The sequence below is a fragment of the Coregonus lavaretus genome (genome assembly GCF_964263955.1).
Source record: "Coregonus lavaretus genome assembly, chromosome: 30".
Lineage (NCBI taxonomy): Eukaryota > Metazoa > Chordata > Actinopteri > Salmoniformes > Salmonidae > Coregonus > Coregonus lavaretus.
Genome location: NC_140017.1, coordinates 30,134,184 through 30,151,301, shown reverse-complemented (window position 1 = coordinate 30,151,301; position 17,118 = coordinate 30,134,184). Strand labels below are relative to the sequence as shown.

General features: G+C 45.7%; 1 protein-coding gene across 1 annotated transcript in view; it reads left to right on the top strand.

Annotated features, from left to right (window-relative positions):
• The window catches only part of LOC311106197 (kinase suppressor of Ras 1-like), a gene marked incomplete at its 5' end in the record, with an annotated part of 56,530 nt that extends 40,812 nt beyond the window's left edge, over positions 1 to 15,718 (top strand). The window contains 17 exons of the mRNA XM_084148509.1: positions 4,316 to 4,463; positions 4,575 to 4,983; positions 5,219 to 5,355; positions 5,579 to 5,645; positions 6,115 to 6,198; positions 6,289 to 6,350; positions 6,470 to 6,582; positions 6,709 to 6,889; positions 7,737 to 7,794; positions 7,978 to 8,035; positions 10,060 to 10,314; positions 11,404 to 11,600; positions 11,787 to 11,883; positions 11,981 to 12,120; positions 12,291 to 12,422; positions 14,816 to 14,951; positions 15,185 to 15,718. Coding sequence (XP_084004635.1) covers positions 4,316 to 4,463; positions 4,575 to 4,983; positions 5,219 to 5,355; positions 5,579 to 5,645; positions 6,115 to 6,198; positions 6,289 to 6,350; positions 6,470 to 6,582; positions 6,709 to 6,889; positions 7,737 to 7,794; positions 7,978 to 8,035; positions 10,060 to 10,314; positions 11,404 to 11,600; positions 11,787 to 11,883; positions 11,981 to 12,120; positions 12,291 to 12,422; positions 14,816 to 14,951; positions 15,185 to 15,331 — 2,421 coding nt within the window. The 3' untranslated portion in view covers positions 15,332 to 15,718. The remainder of the gene's footprint in view (positions 1 to 4,315; positions 4,464 to 4,574; positions 4,984 to 5,218; positions 5,356 to 5,578; positions 5,646 to 6,114; positions 6,199 to 6,288; positions 6,351 to 6,469; positions 6,583 to 6,708; positions 6,890 to 7,736; positions 7,795 to 7,977; positions 8,036 to 10,059; positions 10,315 to 11,403; positions 11,601 to 11,786; positions 11,884 to 11,980; positions 12,121 to 12,290; positions 12,423 to 14,815; positions 14,952 to 15,184) is intronic.
• Between the last annotated feature and the right edge of the window lie 1,400 nt (positions 15,719 to 17,118).

Sequence of the window (17,118 nt, the reverse complement as noted above, 5' to 3'; positions counted from 1 at the left end):
TGACTCCGTTTTCTGTAAGGGTTGGTGTGAGGTGTGACCCAGGTGCGGTGCATGATAGACAGTAGGCAGTAGGCAAGGATGGTGAAACAAGGATCTTTACTAGTGGTCCAAAAGCCAGGATACAAAACAACAGACTATTCACGAAAACAAATGAGGACGGTCTCCAAAAAACAGGTCTCCAAAAAACAGGCTGACAGCAAACAATGTGAAATACTAACTCTGACTGGAAAAACACAATGACACAGGGAGAACACTTCTCGAGTACCTGTAACTCCGTCACGTGATCCGACACTGATACATACTGCTTGACATCAAGGAACTAGCAGAGAAAACTGAGCAATGGAACACAGGGAAGTAAGGGCATAAATACACAAGTGAATCAGATAGACACAGGTGACACCAATAGGCAGATAATTAGTCCCGACTGTGAGTGAGGAGGTGCCTATGGTTGTCGGAGGATGACACCTAGTGGGTCGCTCCGGAACTGCGACCCACTCCTGTAACATATTCCAGTAGCTTCCAGTAGCTAGGCCTATTAGTGTGTTCACCTCCTGGCTCACGTGTATGTTCTGGGTGTTGTGGGTGTATGTTCTGGGTGTTGTGGGTGTCTGGATGAGTGTGTTTGTTTGATGATTTATCGAAGGGGGCTTGTCCTGGGTGTTATTAAATCCTTAAGAGTCTATTGACTCGTGCGTCAATCTAAGTAACATAATAAAAACATCGACATCAAAATCTGTCAGTTTAAGCTAGAAATATCTGCATGGGCTGCGTCTCAATCCACCACATCTGCCTATGTCAGCCTTCTGCATCAGCGGTGGAAGGTGGCCGAGCTACAGCGGTGTTTGTCAGACCATGAGACATCTCGAAAATGTTCTCATCTTCTCACAAAATGTCTGTAGCGTCCGAACGGTTTGGCTTACACTGGAAAGATGAGACTCTTACGAACACGATGGTTTTCTCCGTTTTGCTCTACGACCCCCACAAGTGCAACGGGACTCGTCTGAAGGTAACGCATACAAATTAATGGAAGTATGGAGGTCGTTTTGTGCCAACAAAAATAAGGGTTTAAATATGTGTCCAAAAGAACCAAAATATTTCCTGAGCTTTCGTATATCTCCTAGATGTATGACAGACACTTCAAAACCTTATATTCCTTATGATTAATTTTGTTGCCATTTATGAATGTGTTATTCAATGCGTTTTTATGGGCTATAGTAGTAAAGACTTTTAGAGGTTTAATGGGTGCAGGTGGGACAGGGATGAGATAAGTGGTTTGTGTGTGTTCATGGTGTGCGTAATCATGTGTCTGTTTGTGGTAAGGGACTGATTAGTTGAGCTGCTTTTGGAAATCTCTCTCTGGTTCTGTGTAGTCAGTCAGTCATCTGTTCTATCATTATTCAGTTACGTCAACACCAAACACAGCCAGTCATGACATGCCCAGATAGGCTGATACCCAGGTATCGGTATGTGTCAGCCTTTTCATATGCTTTCAGTTTGAAGTTCTGGCCTGCCCCACACACAGTATAATAACCCACAGCACGCAGTGTGTGTGTGTGTGTGTGTGTCTCTCTCTCTCACACACACAGCTACTGTGTGTGCTCTGCAGATGAGTGAATAGTTGGACATGTTCTACTGACATTTGTCTCTGGCTGGCATGACAGTGCAGTTGGTTGAGATTGTGTCATATAGTCCTAAGATAAAGAGTCTAAAGGTACCTTCAAGCAAAACCCTATCCCCATTAGAAACCTTGCTTCCTGGTGAATTTCCAGCTCAGCTTGTCTTTTGTTGTGGGTAAAAATTCTGTCTGCTGATAAGAAGAAAGTGACATTCTATGGAGGGATTGAGTTCCACGTTAGACCATTGCCACCTCAATACACATTAAGTGCCACAGTGCTTATTGAAGAAGCAATACCTTAGGCAATAGGCATGACAGGCAAAGAAGTTATCAGGTTTTAATGAGGAGGTTCCAGCCAGGGGCTCTGTATCCTGGGACTCTCCTCTCTATCCATCTGCCCAGATACAGATACAGAACAGTAGCCCTGGTCTGGCCCGCTTCCACCCACTCCACCCTCCCTTTGATCCTGCTACTACTGGAATAAGTGGGCACTTATCTAGGCCTCTAGTCCCAACCATGTCCCTTCCAAAATAACAACGACTGAAAATAGAACCCGGCATGTCTGTTGTCACCAGTTGCCCAACCTCCTGGGCCCTGCTGTGAAGGCCAGTGGTTCTTAGGGGGTGAGGGAGTCAGTGTGAGGGCTTGGGGAAGGTGACCTGCTATTCTACAGCTGTGTAGTCTCAGTGCTTGTCTCAGCTGATGACTCTGAATGTCAAATGTATTGAGGTCCATTGTTGTGTGGACATATTAACGTTATGGTCAGCTAGGTTATTGGGAATAGCCTTTATGAAGTAGAATTCTGATAACCAGGTCTCATCATTTCAGTGAAGCAGGGAAAGAAATACCTTTTTTATTTCCATGAGTATTGTGAGATACTACAGTAAAATAAACATGCCACAGTAAGAAACTAGGCAAAGGGCCTTTGAAGTTGATTCAAGCCCCAGTTTTCCAGAGCAGCATTGATATGACTGTAGAAACGTATACTCAGTGGTCTCCAGATCGTGACAATAACTAATAGACCTAGATCAAATCCAACTCCTCAGTCTTCTGCCTCCCTCACTGGGCCAAACACCACTTCATGCTCCCTTTTGCCCATTTCATCCCACCTCTTTCATCCATTTACCATGGAGACAATGCAGGAAGCACATGGTTGCCAGGTGATTAAGCCTCCATCCCAGAAACCCCCCTACCACACCACTCTGGTTAGTACGGTCCACTGGGCTGAGGACTGTCGTAGGGAGACCAGAGGTGGGAGAATTCATTCCGGTAAAACAACGGGGGTTGATGGTGGTATATGGGTTAAGCCTTATTTTCGTGGCTTGCCAGTAGATTCCGGAACTCACCAGTCCAGCACTGGGGTACCTCATCTCGGAAATCTCTGAGTGAACTATACTGAACAAAAATATAAACGCAACATGCAACAATTTCTAATATTTTACTCAGTTACAGTTCATATGAGGAAATCAGTCAACTGAAATAAATTAATCTATGGATGTCACATGACTGGGATTACAGATATGCATCTGTAGGTCACAGATACCTTAAAAAAATGGGCCTCAAAATGGGCCTAAGGATTGCATCACAGTATTTCTGTGCATTAAAATTGCCATCGATAAAATGTCAGTAGCTTATGCCTGCCCATACCATAACCCCACCGCCACCATGGGGTACTCTGTTCACAACGTTGACATCAGCAAACCGCTCGCCCACATGACGCCATACACGTGGTCTGCGGTTGTGAGGCCGGTTGGACATACTGCCAAATTCTCTTAAACGATGTTGGAGGCGGCTTATGGTAGAGAAATTAAAATTAAATTATCTGGCAACAGCTCTGGTGGACATTCCTGCAGTCAGCATGCCAACTGCAAGCTCCCTCAAAACTTGAGACATCTGTGGCATTGTGGCCACTAAGGCCTTTTATTGTCCCCAGCACAAGGTGCACCTGTGCAAGGATCATGATCATGCTGTTTAATCAGCTTCTTGATATGGCACACCTGTCAGGTGGATGTATTATCTTGGCAAAGGAGAAATGTTTACTAACTTGGAGGTAAACAAATTTGTGCTCAACATTTTAGAGAAATAAGCATTTGTGCGTATGGAACATTTCGGGGATCTTTTATTTCAGGTCATGAAACATGGGACCAACACTTTACATGTTGCATTTATATTTTTGTTCAGTGTAGCTATCCCTTTAAGGATAGTGTTTTTCATTGGACTTGAAATAGCCACCAAGTAACCTCCAGAGTGACCAAATGTCACATCTTACACAATGTCCCCCACTCCCTGCCTGCCCTGAAGTGACACAGGGTTGACACAGTCCTGTCTGAGGGTTGGGTTGATAGTGTGTCACAGCACGTCTGTGTAGAATGTCATAGCAACTTGTCTGAGACAACCACACACACACATTGCCCACGTTTCTCTCTCTCTCACCCTTCTCTCTTTACTTCATCTCTGGCACACACACCTCCCTGCCTCAGTCTTCTACCCAACTGTTTCAGGTCTCCTTCCATCCTCCCTTTCTCATTCTCATCCTCTCTCTCTCTCCATCTCTCTCTCTCTCTCTCTCTCTCTCTCTCTCTCTCTCTCTCTCTCTCTCTCTCTCTCTCTCTCTCTCTCTCTCTCTCTCTCTCTCTCTCTCTCTCTCTCTCTCTCTCTCTCTCACTCATACTCTCACTCTCACTCACTCTCTCTCTCTAGGCTGTACCTGTGAAGCTGTCCCTGGATGCTTTGCTGCAGATGTCCAGTTGTCAGGTGCAGGACACCATGAGAAGGCTGGGCTCCAAACCAGAGGAGTGCTCTCGACTCACTGCTGCCCTCTCCTGCCTAAAGAGTGCCACTGAGACAGGTCAGTCACACCATTATGGTATTTTTCTGTAATTAATAACACTGCTTATTGGTGCTGTGTGCTCTGTAGTTTAGTACTGTTTGTAACTCTAACCTCTGACCTCTGCTTTAGGTGGGGACATCAGCGAAGACCCAGGACCCTGGATATCAGAGCCGCCCCGCCGCGACAGTAACACCTTACCTCCTTCGGACCGCCGCCCCTCCACCCCCACCACCCTACCCCGTGGCTCCATCCTCAGTCCCCACGCCCACGCCCGTTCTGTTTCTGTGACTGTCATACCCTGTGTGGACAATAAAAGGCATCAAGTCTATACAGGAGGCATGTCGGACGCTTTCCCCTCCTCGCCACTGCTCCTGTCCAATTCCCCTCCCTCCAAGAGACGCACCAAGCACCCCCCACGCACGTCCCCGCCCCCTTCCCGAAAGCTGCTGCAACTCCCCTTCAACATCACCCTCACACGCAGCAAGAGCCAAGAGTCACAGCTGGCCAACCGCATAGAAGAGCCAGTGCCCAACACAAAGTGGGTGTTTCTCTATTCTGTCGTCTTTAAATAAATAAATGAAGGCAGCTATTTTGCTGTTTTCCTTTGTTGATTGAACTAGCTATTTTGTGTTTTCGCTATTGAATATGTGTGGCCATTTTCATCGCAAGTGTGGGTGTTTGAGTCAAAACCTATGGAATGAGTTTGTTTCTGTGTGAATGATGTGTCTGTTCTCTGAGTGACCCACACAGCTAACCCTCTCTCTGTTCTGCAGGGGTGGGAAGAATAACAAGCTGCTCCTGAACGTTCACATCAACAGTAGCAGTGGGAACGGGTGTGAAGACTCCGCCCGCACCCCTGGCCCGGCCACCGCCCCCTACACCCTCCCAGGCACCCCTACACTGCTGGAGCGTGAGTCCTGATGCCCCAGTGGAACCTGGGAACTCTGCCTTTCTGCGTTTCCCTCTCTCTCTTTTCCTATTTTTCTGTTTCCCTCATACTCGATTGGAACTCCATCACTTTTCTCCCTCTTTCTTTCTCCCACTCTTTGTTTGGCTCTCTCTTCCCTCTGTCTTTCTATCTCCTGTCCTCTGTCTAGCTCCTCTCACACTCCCTCTCTCTCATTCCCTTCCAGATAACCTGGCATTGCATCGGGGGTCTCCACAGATGAGGAGAGATATCGGCCTCTCTGTAACACACAGGTAGGACACATCATCATCATCATCATCATCAAGACCTGTACGACACCATACTTACGTATCTATTGTTTAAGCCCTAGAGGCCCTCTGGGTCTTAGTGGAGTATGTGATGGGATTGTGAAAAAAATACATTCCCGGTTTTGAGCTCAGCATTCTACCTTGGCACAGACCCCAAACATTTCTTGCATCGGTCTGGTGAGAATGGCGCCTCAAGAATCTGAGAATTTTAGTTATGCAGACACTCAGTCAGACCCAGTGTTTATCTGACTGGAAAGTGTGTATTTATTCATTTTGATCTTGCGTAACAGTTTGGGGAAAAGAGATAACAGATTCCAATGAAAACCATTTGGGATCTGGCAGAATTCTAACACACTTCTCTGGAACATTCTAGTTTGTCCACTACCCAGTAGGCAACTCCAACATTAGAAGTTGTGAAATATATTCATGTTTTGCTTCTCTCTCTCCTTCTAAGGTTTTCAACCAAATCCTGGCTCTCACAGACATGCCAGGTGTGTCATAGGAACATGATGTTTGGTGTTAAGTGCAAACACTGCAAGTAAGAAGAAGCCTTCTATACATCTCCACTTTCATTTGTTATCAAGTCACTCTGTGCTCCTCTGCGAACTACTGTCTCCTCTGCTTCCAGGTTAAAGTGCCATAACAAATGTACCAAAGAAGCTCTTCCCTGCAGGATATCTTTTCTCCCACGTAAGTCCTTGTCCATTCCTGCATACAAAACAACAAAAAATGCACAATATAATTATCATTTTCCCGGTACATCCCAAGAATGTCAATTTAGTACTGAATCATTGTTCCCTATATTTCAGTCCCGCAAATCCGCCGGGCAGAATCCGTACCTTCAGATATCAATAATCAAATTGACCGTACGGCCGAGTTACCAATCCAGTTTGGCACTTTACCAAAGGTGCTAACCAAAAAGGTAGAAAATTAGTGTTTAAGCATACATGTGTGTATGTGTATTAATAGTAATGTCACCATACATGGAACCTATAATTTGTCCTGAACCTTAATTTATGAAACCTTTCTGTTGAAAACCCTCTCTCAGGACTACCCTCCCATGCTGAGCCAGATGGATTCCAGCAGTAACCCCTCCTCCACCACTTCCTCTACGCCCTCCTCACCCACCCCCTTTCAGCAGAGCAACCCCCCCAGCATCACCGCCACGCCGCCCCCCAACCCCTCGCCCGGCACCCAAGGGCCCCGAGACAGCCGCTTCCACTTCCCAGGTCAGGCCCTCACTATGACAGGCCCAAGCACTCTCTAGATTCCTACTCTGTTCCACTCTGTTTTACTCCAAAGCAACACTTCTCCAGTATCTCTCACAGGCATTCCCCCAAAGACTCTAGATTCCTACTGTGTTCCTCTAACTCACAACACTAAACTCTAAATCTACCCTAAGCCAGTATCTCTCACAGGCATTCCCCCAAAGACTCTAGATTCCTACTCTGTTCCTCTAACTCACAACACTGAACTCCAAATCTACCCTAAGCCAGTAATAGCACATCTCTAATCATATTCCAATTCCTAATCACACTTAATTTGCTCTTTTACCACTAATCATATCCTATTATAACATCTCCTTAACGGCTTGTGGCTTGTCTAACCTTGTCTAACCCAATCATATCGCTCTCTCCTCTCCATTTTCCTCTGGTGGTTGTTTCTCCTCTTGTCCTTTAGCTGGCAGTTATTTACAACCTAGACAGTTTATCTTCCCTGGTGAGTTAACAATGAGTTAACACCACTCCTTCCCTGTGTGTCCTGTAGTCCTGCCCTAGAAGTACAGTACCGTCCCCTTTTCATGTGTTGTCGTCTGCTGCTGTAGTTTATGACAAGCCTTTAGCAGAGCCATAATATTACATGCTGATAGCTTTGGCTTTTATAGTGCATGCCTGCCCTCTGGCGAGCAAAGAGGTGAACTGACTGACTGTGCTGCTTGGCGCTGTGTATGGTCTGACAGAGTTAGAGGCAGCCATCACAATTTAGAGGATGCATGCTCTGAAGTGAAGTGAAGACAGATTGGCTTAGTTAAATAATAGTTTTACTATGAATCAGATATTTGTGTCCCACACACAGATGTTTCCTCTTCACCGTATCCTGTTGGACTACACTCTGAAGGCTATCATGACACTGGGTAAGAGGCAACAGCTTTTAATGACAAAGTCAATATAGAGTCAGAGTAAAGACCATTTAAAATGCTGTGGTTTTTCACCCACATTGTCTACTGTAAGTCCCACCAAAGTTTACCATAGTTTCTACTAGACAGGGTTAGGTTAAAGTTAGGAACCCCTGTTTATGGTGATGTTTGTCCCCACAGAGACACACAGCAACTGGCCCAATCAGACCCTCCATGTCAGGGACAGGAATGTGGAGCGGTGAGTACCCAAAATCCCCGGTGGCAGGAATATAATAATAATAACAATTAATTAATTAAATTTATAAAGCGCTTTTCATTATACAAGAATAATCTCAAAGTGCATAAAATAAAATAGAAAGTAGAAAAATAGTTTAAAAAACAAATATGTATATCTAACTATATCATGAAAGCAACAGTCAAAGTCTAGGAGGAAGGGTAGGCCAGCTGATAGAGATGAGTGTTAAGGCCAGCTTTAAAAGCCCCAACAGTCTGAACAGCCCTGAGATTATCAGGGAGGGAGTTCCATAGGTGTGGTGCTTGGGAGGAAAAGGCATGCTCCCCAAGGTAGGTGGGTGGGTCAGATGCCATGTAGGGTTTTTCAGATGAGGAGGAGAATGTTATAGTCAATTATTTAAGGAACAGGTAGCCAATGGAGCTCAGCAAGGATGGTGGGTGATGTGGGCAGACTTTTTAGTTTTTGTCAGAATCCTTGCAGCACCCTTTTGGATGAGCTGTAGTTTTGAATTTGCAGGCAGGGCCCCAAGTACTGCGTTCCCATAATCAATTCTGGAGAAAATGAATGTATGGATTAGCTTTTCTGCATCAGATGTGGTGAGAGAGGGTCTTAGGCGGGAGATGTTCTTCAGGTGAAAGAATGGAGTTTAACAGACGTGACTAATGTGGGCATTGAAGGAGACAGCAGGGACGAATTTCAAACCCAAATTAGTGATGAATGAGGAGAGGGGGATGATATGGCTGTTTATGGCAGGGCGGATGCTGCAGGAGTTGGTGATCTGCTGGGGGCTGCCTATCACCATTGCCTCTGTCTTGCTGCTGTTGAGTTGGAGGAAGTTGTTCTGCATCCAAGATTTGACCTCTTCCAGACAGTTGGACAATGTTGACAGAGCAGATGTTGAGTCAGGCTTTGTTTTAATGTACACCTGTGTGTCGTCTGCGTAGCAGTGGAATTGGACACTGTGCTGTCTGAAGATCTGGCCAAGTGGGAGCATGTAGAGTAGGAAGAGGATAGGTCCTAACACTGACTATTGTGGGACACCGCAGGCTATGGGGTACTCCTCTGATCTTGCCTCACCGAGGGTGATGTACTGCTTGTGGTTATAGAGGTAGGAGTTAAACCAGTTTAGGGCAGATGGCAGTGTGCTCTCTGAAGCGCTGCAGTAGAATGGTGTGATCTACTGTGTCAAAAGCAGCACTGAGGTTGAGAAGAATCAAGATGGTGGGGGATCCTGTATCTGCAGCCATGTGAAGGTCATTTACAACCTTCGCCAGAGCTATCTCAGTACTGTGCAAGAGCCTAAAGCCAGACTGGTGAGCTTCATAAAGCTGGTTAGCACTGATGTATGAGTGAAGCTGAGTTGCCACCATCTTTTCCAGGACATCAGATAAAAATGGCAGGTTGGAAATAGGCCTGTAGTTTGAGAGGAGGTCATGGTCAAGGGATGGTTTCTTGAGCAAGGGGGTGATGGCAGCGATGTTGAACAGTGACTGCACCTGCCCAGTGTGAAGAGAATTGTTGAACAGGTTGAAAGCAGCTGAGCAGATATGGGTGGTGGGGTAGGAGCCAGAGTGGGGTTGAGGTTGGAGGATACAATGTTCTGTCAAATGGTGTTGATTTTAGCCTTGAAGAACTCAACAAATCGTTTGTATTGTTCGGTAGTTGCTGAGGAAGTGAAAGAGAAGATGGTTCCATTTTTTGCAATGGGGAAACCACCCAGCAGCATAACCTGATCTAGTGACAGTTCTCTAGTCTAGTTAATTATGTGGTGCAATGATACTGACATGATCATTTTACCATATAGAAAACTTAATAAAAGGTTGGTTCTCTGTTTGGGTTTCAGTTTTTATTCCAATCTCTCTACCTGTGCTGTTGTGAGCAAATAAACCAGCTAAATAATCTAACAGACTTCTGAAACTGATTTCCAGAAATCTGCAATCTGCAATTGATTGAATATCGGCCTAATTGTATGTTTTGTTTGGGTTGACATGACACAATTTGTGCATGCTTTGTCTCTGTGTATTCAGGAAGAGGAGGCAGAAGAGGAGGAATACCCAGGAGAGGAGGATGAGGGAAACGGTAGCAGGGAGGGCAGAGAGAAGGGCCACTCAAACAGAGAGTGTGATGGGGATGAGCTAGAGGACCTGCCCAGCTACCGGGGCCGAATGGCCGGGAGCCAATGGAGGGGGCCCATCTCTCGTAAGGCCAGCCAGACCAGCGTGTACCTGCAGGAGTGGGACATTCCCTACGAGCAGCTGGAGCTGGGGGAGCTCATTGGCAAGGTGAATGACTATAGCTTTACATAGTGGTAAATATACACTCAGTGGTCAGTTTATTAGGTACACCACCCTGTTCACGAAAATGGTTCGCTCCTACAGACAGTGAGTCACATGGCCGTGGCTTGCTATATAATACAGGCAGACAGGCATGGAGGCATTAGGTTACTGTATGATTGAACGTTAGAATGGGCATAACGAGTGACTAAAGTGACCTTGAGCGTGCCATGATCGTCGGTGCCTGGTGCGTCGGTTCCAGTGTCTCAGAAACGGCCGGACTCCTGGGCTTTTCACGCAAAATTGTGTCTATGGTTTACTGAGAATGGTGGGACAAACAAAAAACATCCAGTCAGCGGCAGTCCTGTGGGTGAAAACAGCTTGTTGATGAGAGAGGTCGAAGGAGAATGGCAAGAATTGTGCAAGCTAACAGGTGGGCCACAAACAGGCAAATAACGGTGCAGTACAACAGTGGTGTGCAGAACGGTATCTCGGAACGCACAACTCGTCGGCCCTTGTTACGGATGGGCTATTGCAGCAGACGACCACACCGGGTTCCACTCCTATCAGCTAAAAACAAGAAGAAGAGGTTCCAGTGGGCACGCGATCACCAACACTGGACAATTGAGGAGTGGAAAAACATTGCCTGATCCGACGAATCCCAGTTCCTGTTGCGTCATGCTGAGTCCAAGGCCCCATCCTGCCTGTTGTCAATGGTACAGGCTGGTGGCAGTGGTGTAATGGTGTGGGGAATGTTTTCCTTGCGCACGTTAGGTCCCTTGATACCAATTTTGTAATGTTTGAACACCACAGCGTCTGAACATTGTTGCATCCCTTCATGGCTACAGAGGGGTCTGACCCGGTACTAGATGGGTGTACCTAATAAACTGGCAACTGAGTGTATATGACAACAGCTGTATCTACACAGAGTTGGGGTAGTAGGGCTCATATTCAAAGTCAATTGGTATCCCCCCCCCCCCCCCCCCCCCAAAAAAAGGCCAATGGACTTAAAATAGAGTTCCTTGAATGGGAACAGAAATAAATAGGCTACAAGGTAGCTAATAACACAAGTACCCATACTGTACCTCCCTATTCCAGGGCCGTTGGGGGAAGGTGCATAAGGGGCGCTGGCATGGAGAGGTGGCCATCCGGCTGCTGGAGATAGATGGTAATAACCAGGACCACCTGAAGCTGTTTAAGAAGGAGGTGATGAACTACAGACAGACCCGCCACGAGAACGTGGTCCTCTTTATGGGGGCCTGCATGGCCCCGCCACACCTCGCCATCATCACCAGGTTAGTGGGAGGGAAGGGGGAAAGGGAGGTGGGGATGGTTAGGGGCGTTGAGCAGGGAAAAGCTGGAACCCTTGAATCAATCTATGAGAGGTATTAAATGTGTCTTGGTTTAACAAATGAGGAAACCAGGAAAGGCTTTGTTTTGACTTCCTTTTCCCCCTGACATTTCCTCTTGTTTTCTCTCAGTTTCTGCAAAGGTCGGACACTATTCTCTGTTGTAAGAGATGCCAAGAACACGCTAGACATCAACAAGACAAGGCAGATCGCTCAGGAAATTGTTAAGGTGTGGTACTACTCGACTTTTCTTGAATTGTAAGTACATTGTAAGTAGCCTACTCTTCCTTTCACTGAAAGTGACTCAACTCTGACCTCTTCCTCAGGGTATGGGCTACCTTCATGCTAAAGGAATCGTTCACAAGGACCTGAAGTCCAAGAATGTGTTCTATGACACAAACAAAGTGGTAATCACAGACTTTGGCCTTTTTGGAATGTCCGGAGTGGTACAAGAGTACCACAAGAGGTAAGCAAAATAAAACGTTGTCAAAAGTTAAACACACTGTGGAGTATACTTCTACACCTTTTGAGTCCAGATAAAGGATCAAAAGTTTACGGTTGTCCATCTGTGGGTGTCTGTTTGTGTGTCTGTGTGTGTCTTGATGTGTGTGTCTTGGTCTGTGTGTGTGTGTCCAGGCGAGAGAATGAGCTGAGGCTCCCTCATGGCTGGATCTACTACCTGGCCCCTGAGATCGTCCGCAGGATGGGCACTGGGAACCATGAGGACCGCCTGCCTTTCTCCAACGCTGCAGACATCTACGCCTTTGGGTACACACAACTTCCTCTCATCTTACATCCTGCCATAATAATAATGCTGCATTTATACTGAACAAAAATATAAACGCAACATGTAAAGTGTTGTTCCCATGTTTCATGAGCTGAAATAAAAGATCCCAGACATTTTCCATATGCACAAAAAGCTTATTCTTCTAAAATGTTGAGCACACATTTGTTTTCATCAGTGTTAGTGAGCATTTCTCCTTTGCTGATTAAACAGCATGATCATTACACAGGTGCACCTTGTACTGGGGACAATAAAAGGCCACTCTAAAATGTGCAGTTTTGTCACACAACACAATGCCACAGATGTCTCAAGTTTTGAGGGAGCGTGCAATTGGCATGCTGACTGCAGGAATGTCCAACAGAGCTGTTGCCAGAGAATGGAGGGGGTGCTGAGGAATATTTCTGTCTGTAATAAAGCCCTTTTGTGGGGAAAAACTGATTCTGATTGGCTGGGCCTGGCTTCCCAGTGGGTGGGCCTGGCTCCCAAGTGGGTGGATCTACAGTGAGGGAAAAAAGTATTTGATCCCCTGCTGATTTTGTACGTTTGCCCACTGACAAAGAAATGATCAGTCTATAATTTTAATGGTAGGTTTATTTGAACAGTGAGAGATAGAATAACATCAACAAAATCCAGAAAAACGCATGTCAAAAATGTTATAAATTGATTTGCATTTTAATGAGGGAAAAAAGTATTTGACCCCCTCTCAATCAGAAAGATTTCTGGCTCCCAGGTGTCTTTTATACAGGTAAAGAGCCGAGATTAGGAGCACACTGTTAAAGGGAGTGCTTCTAATCACAGCTTGTTACCTGTATAAAAGACACCTGTCCACAGAAGCAATCAATCAATCAGATTCCAAACTCTCCACCATGGCCAAGACCAAAGAGCTCTCCAAGGATGTCAGGGACAAGATTGTAGACCTACACAAGGCTGGAATGGGCTACAAGACCATCGCCAAGCAGCTTGGTGAGAAGGTGACAACAGTTGGTGTGATTATTCGCAAATGGAAGAAACACAAAAGAACTGTCAATCTCCCTCGGCCTGGGGCTCCATGCAAGATCTCACCTCGTGGAGTTGCAATGATCATGAGAACGGTGAGGAATCAACCCAGAACTACACGGGAGGATCTTGTCAATGATCTCGAGGCAGCTGGGACCATAGTCACCAAGAAAACAATTGGTAACACACTACGCCGTGAAGGACTGAAATCCTGCAGCGCCCGCAAGGTCCCCCTGCTCAAGAAAGCACATATACATGCCCGTCTGAAGTTTGCCAATGAACATCTGAATGATTTAGGGGGAACTGGTTGAAAGTGTTGTGGTCAGATGAGACCAAAATGGAGCTCTTTGGCATCAACTCAACTCGCCGTGTTTGGAGGAGGAGGAATGCTGCCTATGACCCCAAGAACACCATCCCCACCATCAAACATGGAGGTGGAAACATTATGCTTTGGGGGTGTTTTTCTGCTAAGGGGACAGGACAACTTCACCGCATCAAAGGGACGTTAGACGGGGCCAAGTACCGTCAAATCTTGGGTGAGAACCTCCTTCCCTCAGCCAGGGCATTGAAAATGGGTCGTGGATGGGTATTCCAGCATGACAATGACCCAAAACACACGGCCAAGGCAGCAAAAGAGTGGCTCAAGAAGAAGCACATTAAGGTCCTGAAGTGGCCTAGCCAGTCTCCAGACCTTAATCCCATAGAAAATCTGTGGAGGGAGCTGAAGGTTCGAGTTGCCAAACGTCAGCCTCAAAACCTTAATGACTTGGAGAAGATCTGCAAAGAGGAGTGGGACAAAATCCCTCCTGAGATGTGTGCAAACCTGGTGGCCAACTACAAGAAACGTCTGACCTCTGTGATTGCCAACAAGGGTTTTGCCACCAAGTACTAAGTCATGTTTTGCAGAGGGGTCAAATACTTATTTCCCTCATTAAAATGCAAATCAATTTATAACATTTTTGACATGCGTTTTTCTGGATTTTTTTGTTGTTATTCTGTCTCTCACTGTTCAAATAAACCTACCATTAAAATTATAGACTGATCATTTCTTTGTCAGTGGGCAAACGTACAAAATCAGCAGGGGATCAAATACTTTTTTCCCTCACTGTATTTCAGTTGACTGATTTCCTTCTATGAACTGTAACTCAGTAAAATCTTTGAAATTGTTGCATGTTGCGTTTATATTTTTGTTCAGTATACTTAAATATAGGACATCTGAATGCTTTTTTAAAACTTTGCTCAAAACAAACAACACTGGATTTTTGGGGGGTACATACATAAATAGGCTGAAATGTGGCTCCCCATGAAGTGAATGTGTGAGTAGGTGTATGCTGTTTGTATACAGGCTTAGGACTCAGGTACAGTATATTTCAATCCCCAGCACCATTTGGTACGAGCTGCAGGCCCGTGGCTGGCCACTCACCAACCAGCCGGCAGAGGCCACCATCTGGCAGGTGGGCAGCGGAGAGGGCATCAAGAAGGTCCTGACAAAGGTCAGCCTTGGCAAGGAGGTTACGGTAAGGTCAAAGGTCAAAGAGCAGTGTGATGTCCTCTGGGAAGCTTAGTGTACTGTATTGACATGATAATTAACCAAACAATATTATCCTCAGTTTGCGAGTGATATCATAAAACAGACTGACATTGTACTACCAGAGCCAAAACGTTGGAATGGATTATTATCTACTGTACATTGTGTGTATCACCATAATGATGGATGTGAGATAAATACCCCCTCCCTCCTGTCCTGTAGGAGATACTGTCTGCCTGTTGGTCCTTCAAGCCAGAAGAGCGTCCCTCCTTCACCCAGCTGACTGACATGCTGGAGAAGCTGCCAAAGCTCAACCGCAGGCTCTCCCACCCAGGACACTTCTGGAAGTCAGCTGAGTATGTATCCTAAAGACCAGGATCCCATTTGAGATATACTGTATATACTCACTGTATATATTTATAATACTTCTCCTACGTCTATGGGGATGCCACTCTGATGGCTTTGGGTTCTCTCATGGCTCACAATGTACCTGTTGATCCCTGTCCCTCCAGTGATGTCACATTGGATGGAGCCGGGAGAACATGGGGTGTTGGTATGAGTGCGTGAATAAGAATATGTTTATGGTGGAGGGGTGTAGCCATCTGACAAACCTGGGCCTACTATGTTTTCTTTTGATTTAAATAACTAAAACGGATGACTGTGATGGAAATTACCAGCTTTATACAGTGAGAAGAAATGTTGTCTTCAATAGGGAATTTTTGCTAAAATAAATGTGATCATTTTTAAGTTAATGTTAAACAGGACAAAAGGTTGAAACTGTTTGGTTTGTGACTGTTCATTTCAGAGCTGATTGTTTTGAATGCCTAAATCTGCCCATGTTTTAAAAGAGAGGATACTTTATAATAATGCCACCCCTACCCTTCTCCCTGTCTCCATGCTGTCCATCTCTGTGATTGGAGGCTTGAGTGTCCCACCTCTCCTGTGTCCTCCCTTCTGTGAATATTTCTGTCAGACCTCTCTCTCTTGTCATCTCTGTTTGGGTCTCACTCACTCCCTCCCTCTCTCTCTTCCTCTCTCTCTTCCTCTCTGGGCGCTGCTGCTCTCTCCTGGATGACCACTGACTGACTTCACCTGTTCCTGCTCCACTTCACCCTCCCTGTCTCCCTTGGACACCTCCTCCTCCACCTCCTATTTACTCCCCAACATCAATTCTTGTTTCCCCATCTTCTTTTTTCCTGTTGAATCATCCCTCCTCCGCTCCTCTCCTTGATCTGTCCCATCCTCCTTTCTTCTTCACTCCTTGCTCTCCGTGTGAAGGCCCTGGGTTCATCATCATTGCCTGCGGGACCATTGCAGTCAGGGCCTTCAGTCTCGCTGCCCCTACATATACAAATAACACATCTCTCAGTGGCACCCGGTGCTTATCAATCCATAGGAATAGCCTGTTTGGTATTAGATTCAGAGGAATTCAGAGGAATGGACTACCCAGCAGATTGACATCAACTGGTATCACAGCCAATAGTGCCACCAATATATAGAGTTGTGTATCTTTGTCTTGCTAAATGTACCATAATGCACTGCCTGGGTTGTTTGTTAGTTTGTTGTTCTTTGCCTAACTTCAGTTCATGTATTGACATTTTGGTGCTAGTAGTAGCTAATGCAAACAGTCTAGTCTAACCGCTTGCTTTCTTTCAATTTTCTCTCTCTCTCTCTCGTCTCTCTCTCGCTCTCTCTCTCTCTCTCTCTCTCTCTCTTTCCTCTCTCACCTGTTAGAAATTGCGTAATTCAAATCTGGTATTGGAATAAGAGAAAACATAATCAAGAGATATTCAATTCCAAGCTAAATTTATTATATGCAAAATGTATGTATGATAAGTATGAAGGTTCATATACGGGCTCACTGAAAAACCACGCAGGGCAGACAGAGAACTAAACCATTGTTTACAGATTCTTTCTCAAATACTCTGACAGAGAGTTCCCACCTCTTCTGTTGGCCAATCAGAGTAAAGGACTGAGTGTGGTTTAGACTTTACTCAGCCAATCCGTTAGTCCCAACCCCTTGGCGCTCCACCCCTTGGCGCTCCACCGTTCCCAGGCATAAGTTGCTATCATAATAACCTGTAGAGTCAGCACCCAATCTGTACTCTATGTACCTACGTTCAAGGACGGTTTCACAGACAACAAAGAGAGAGTGT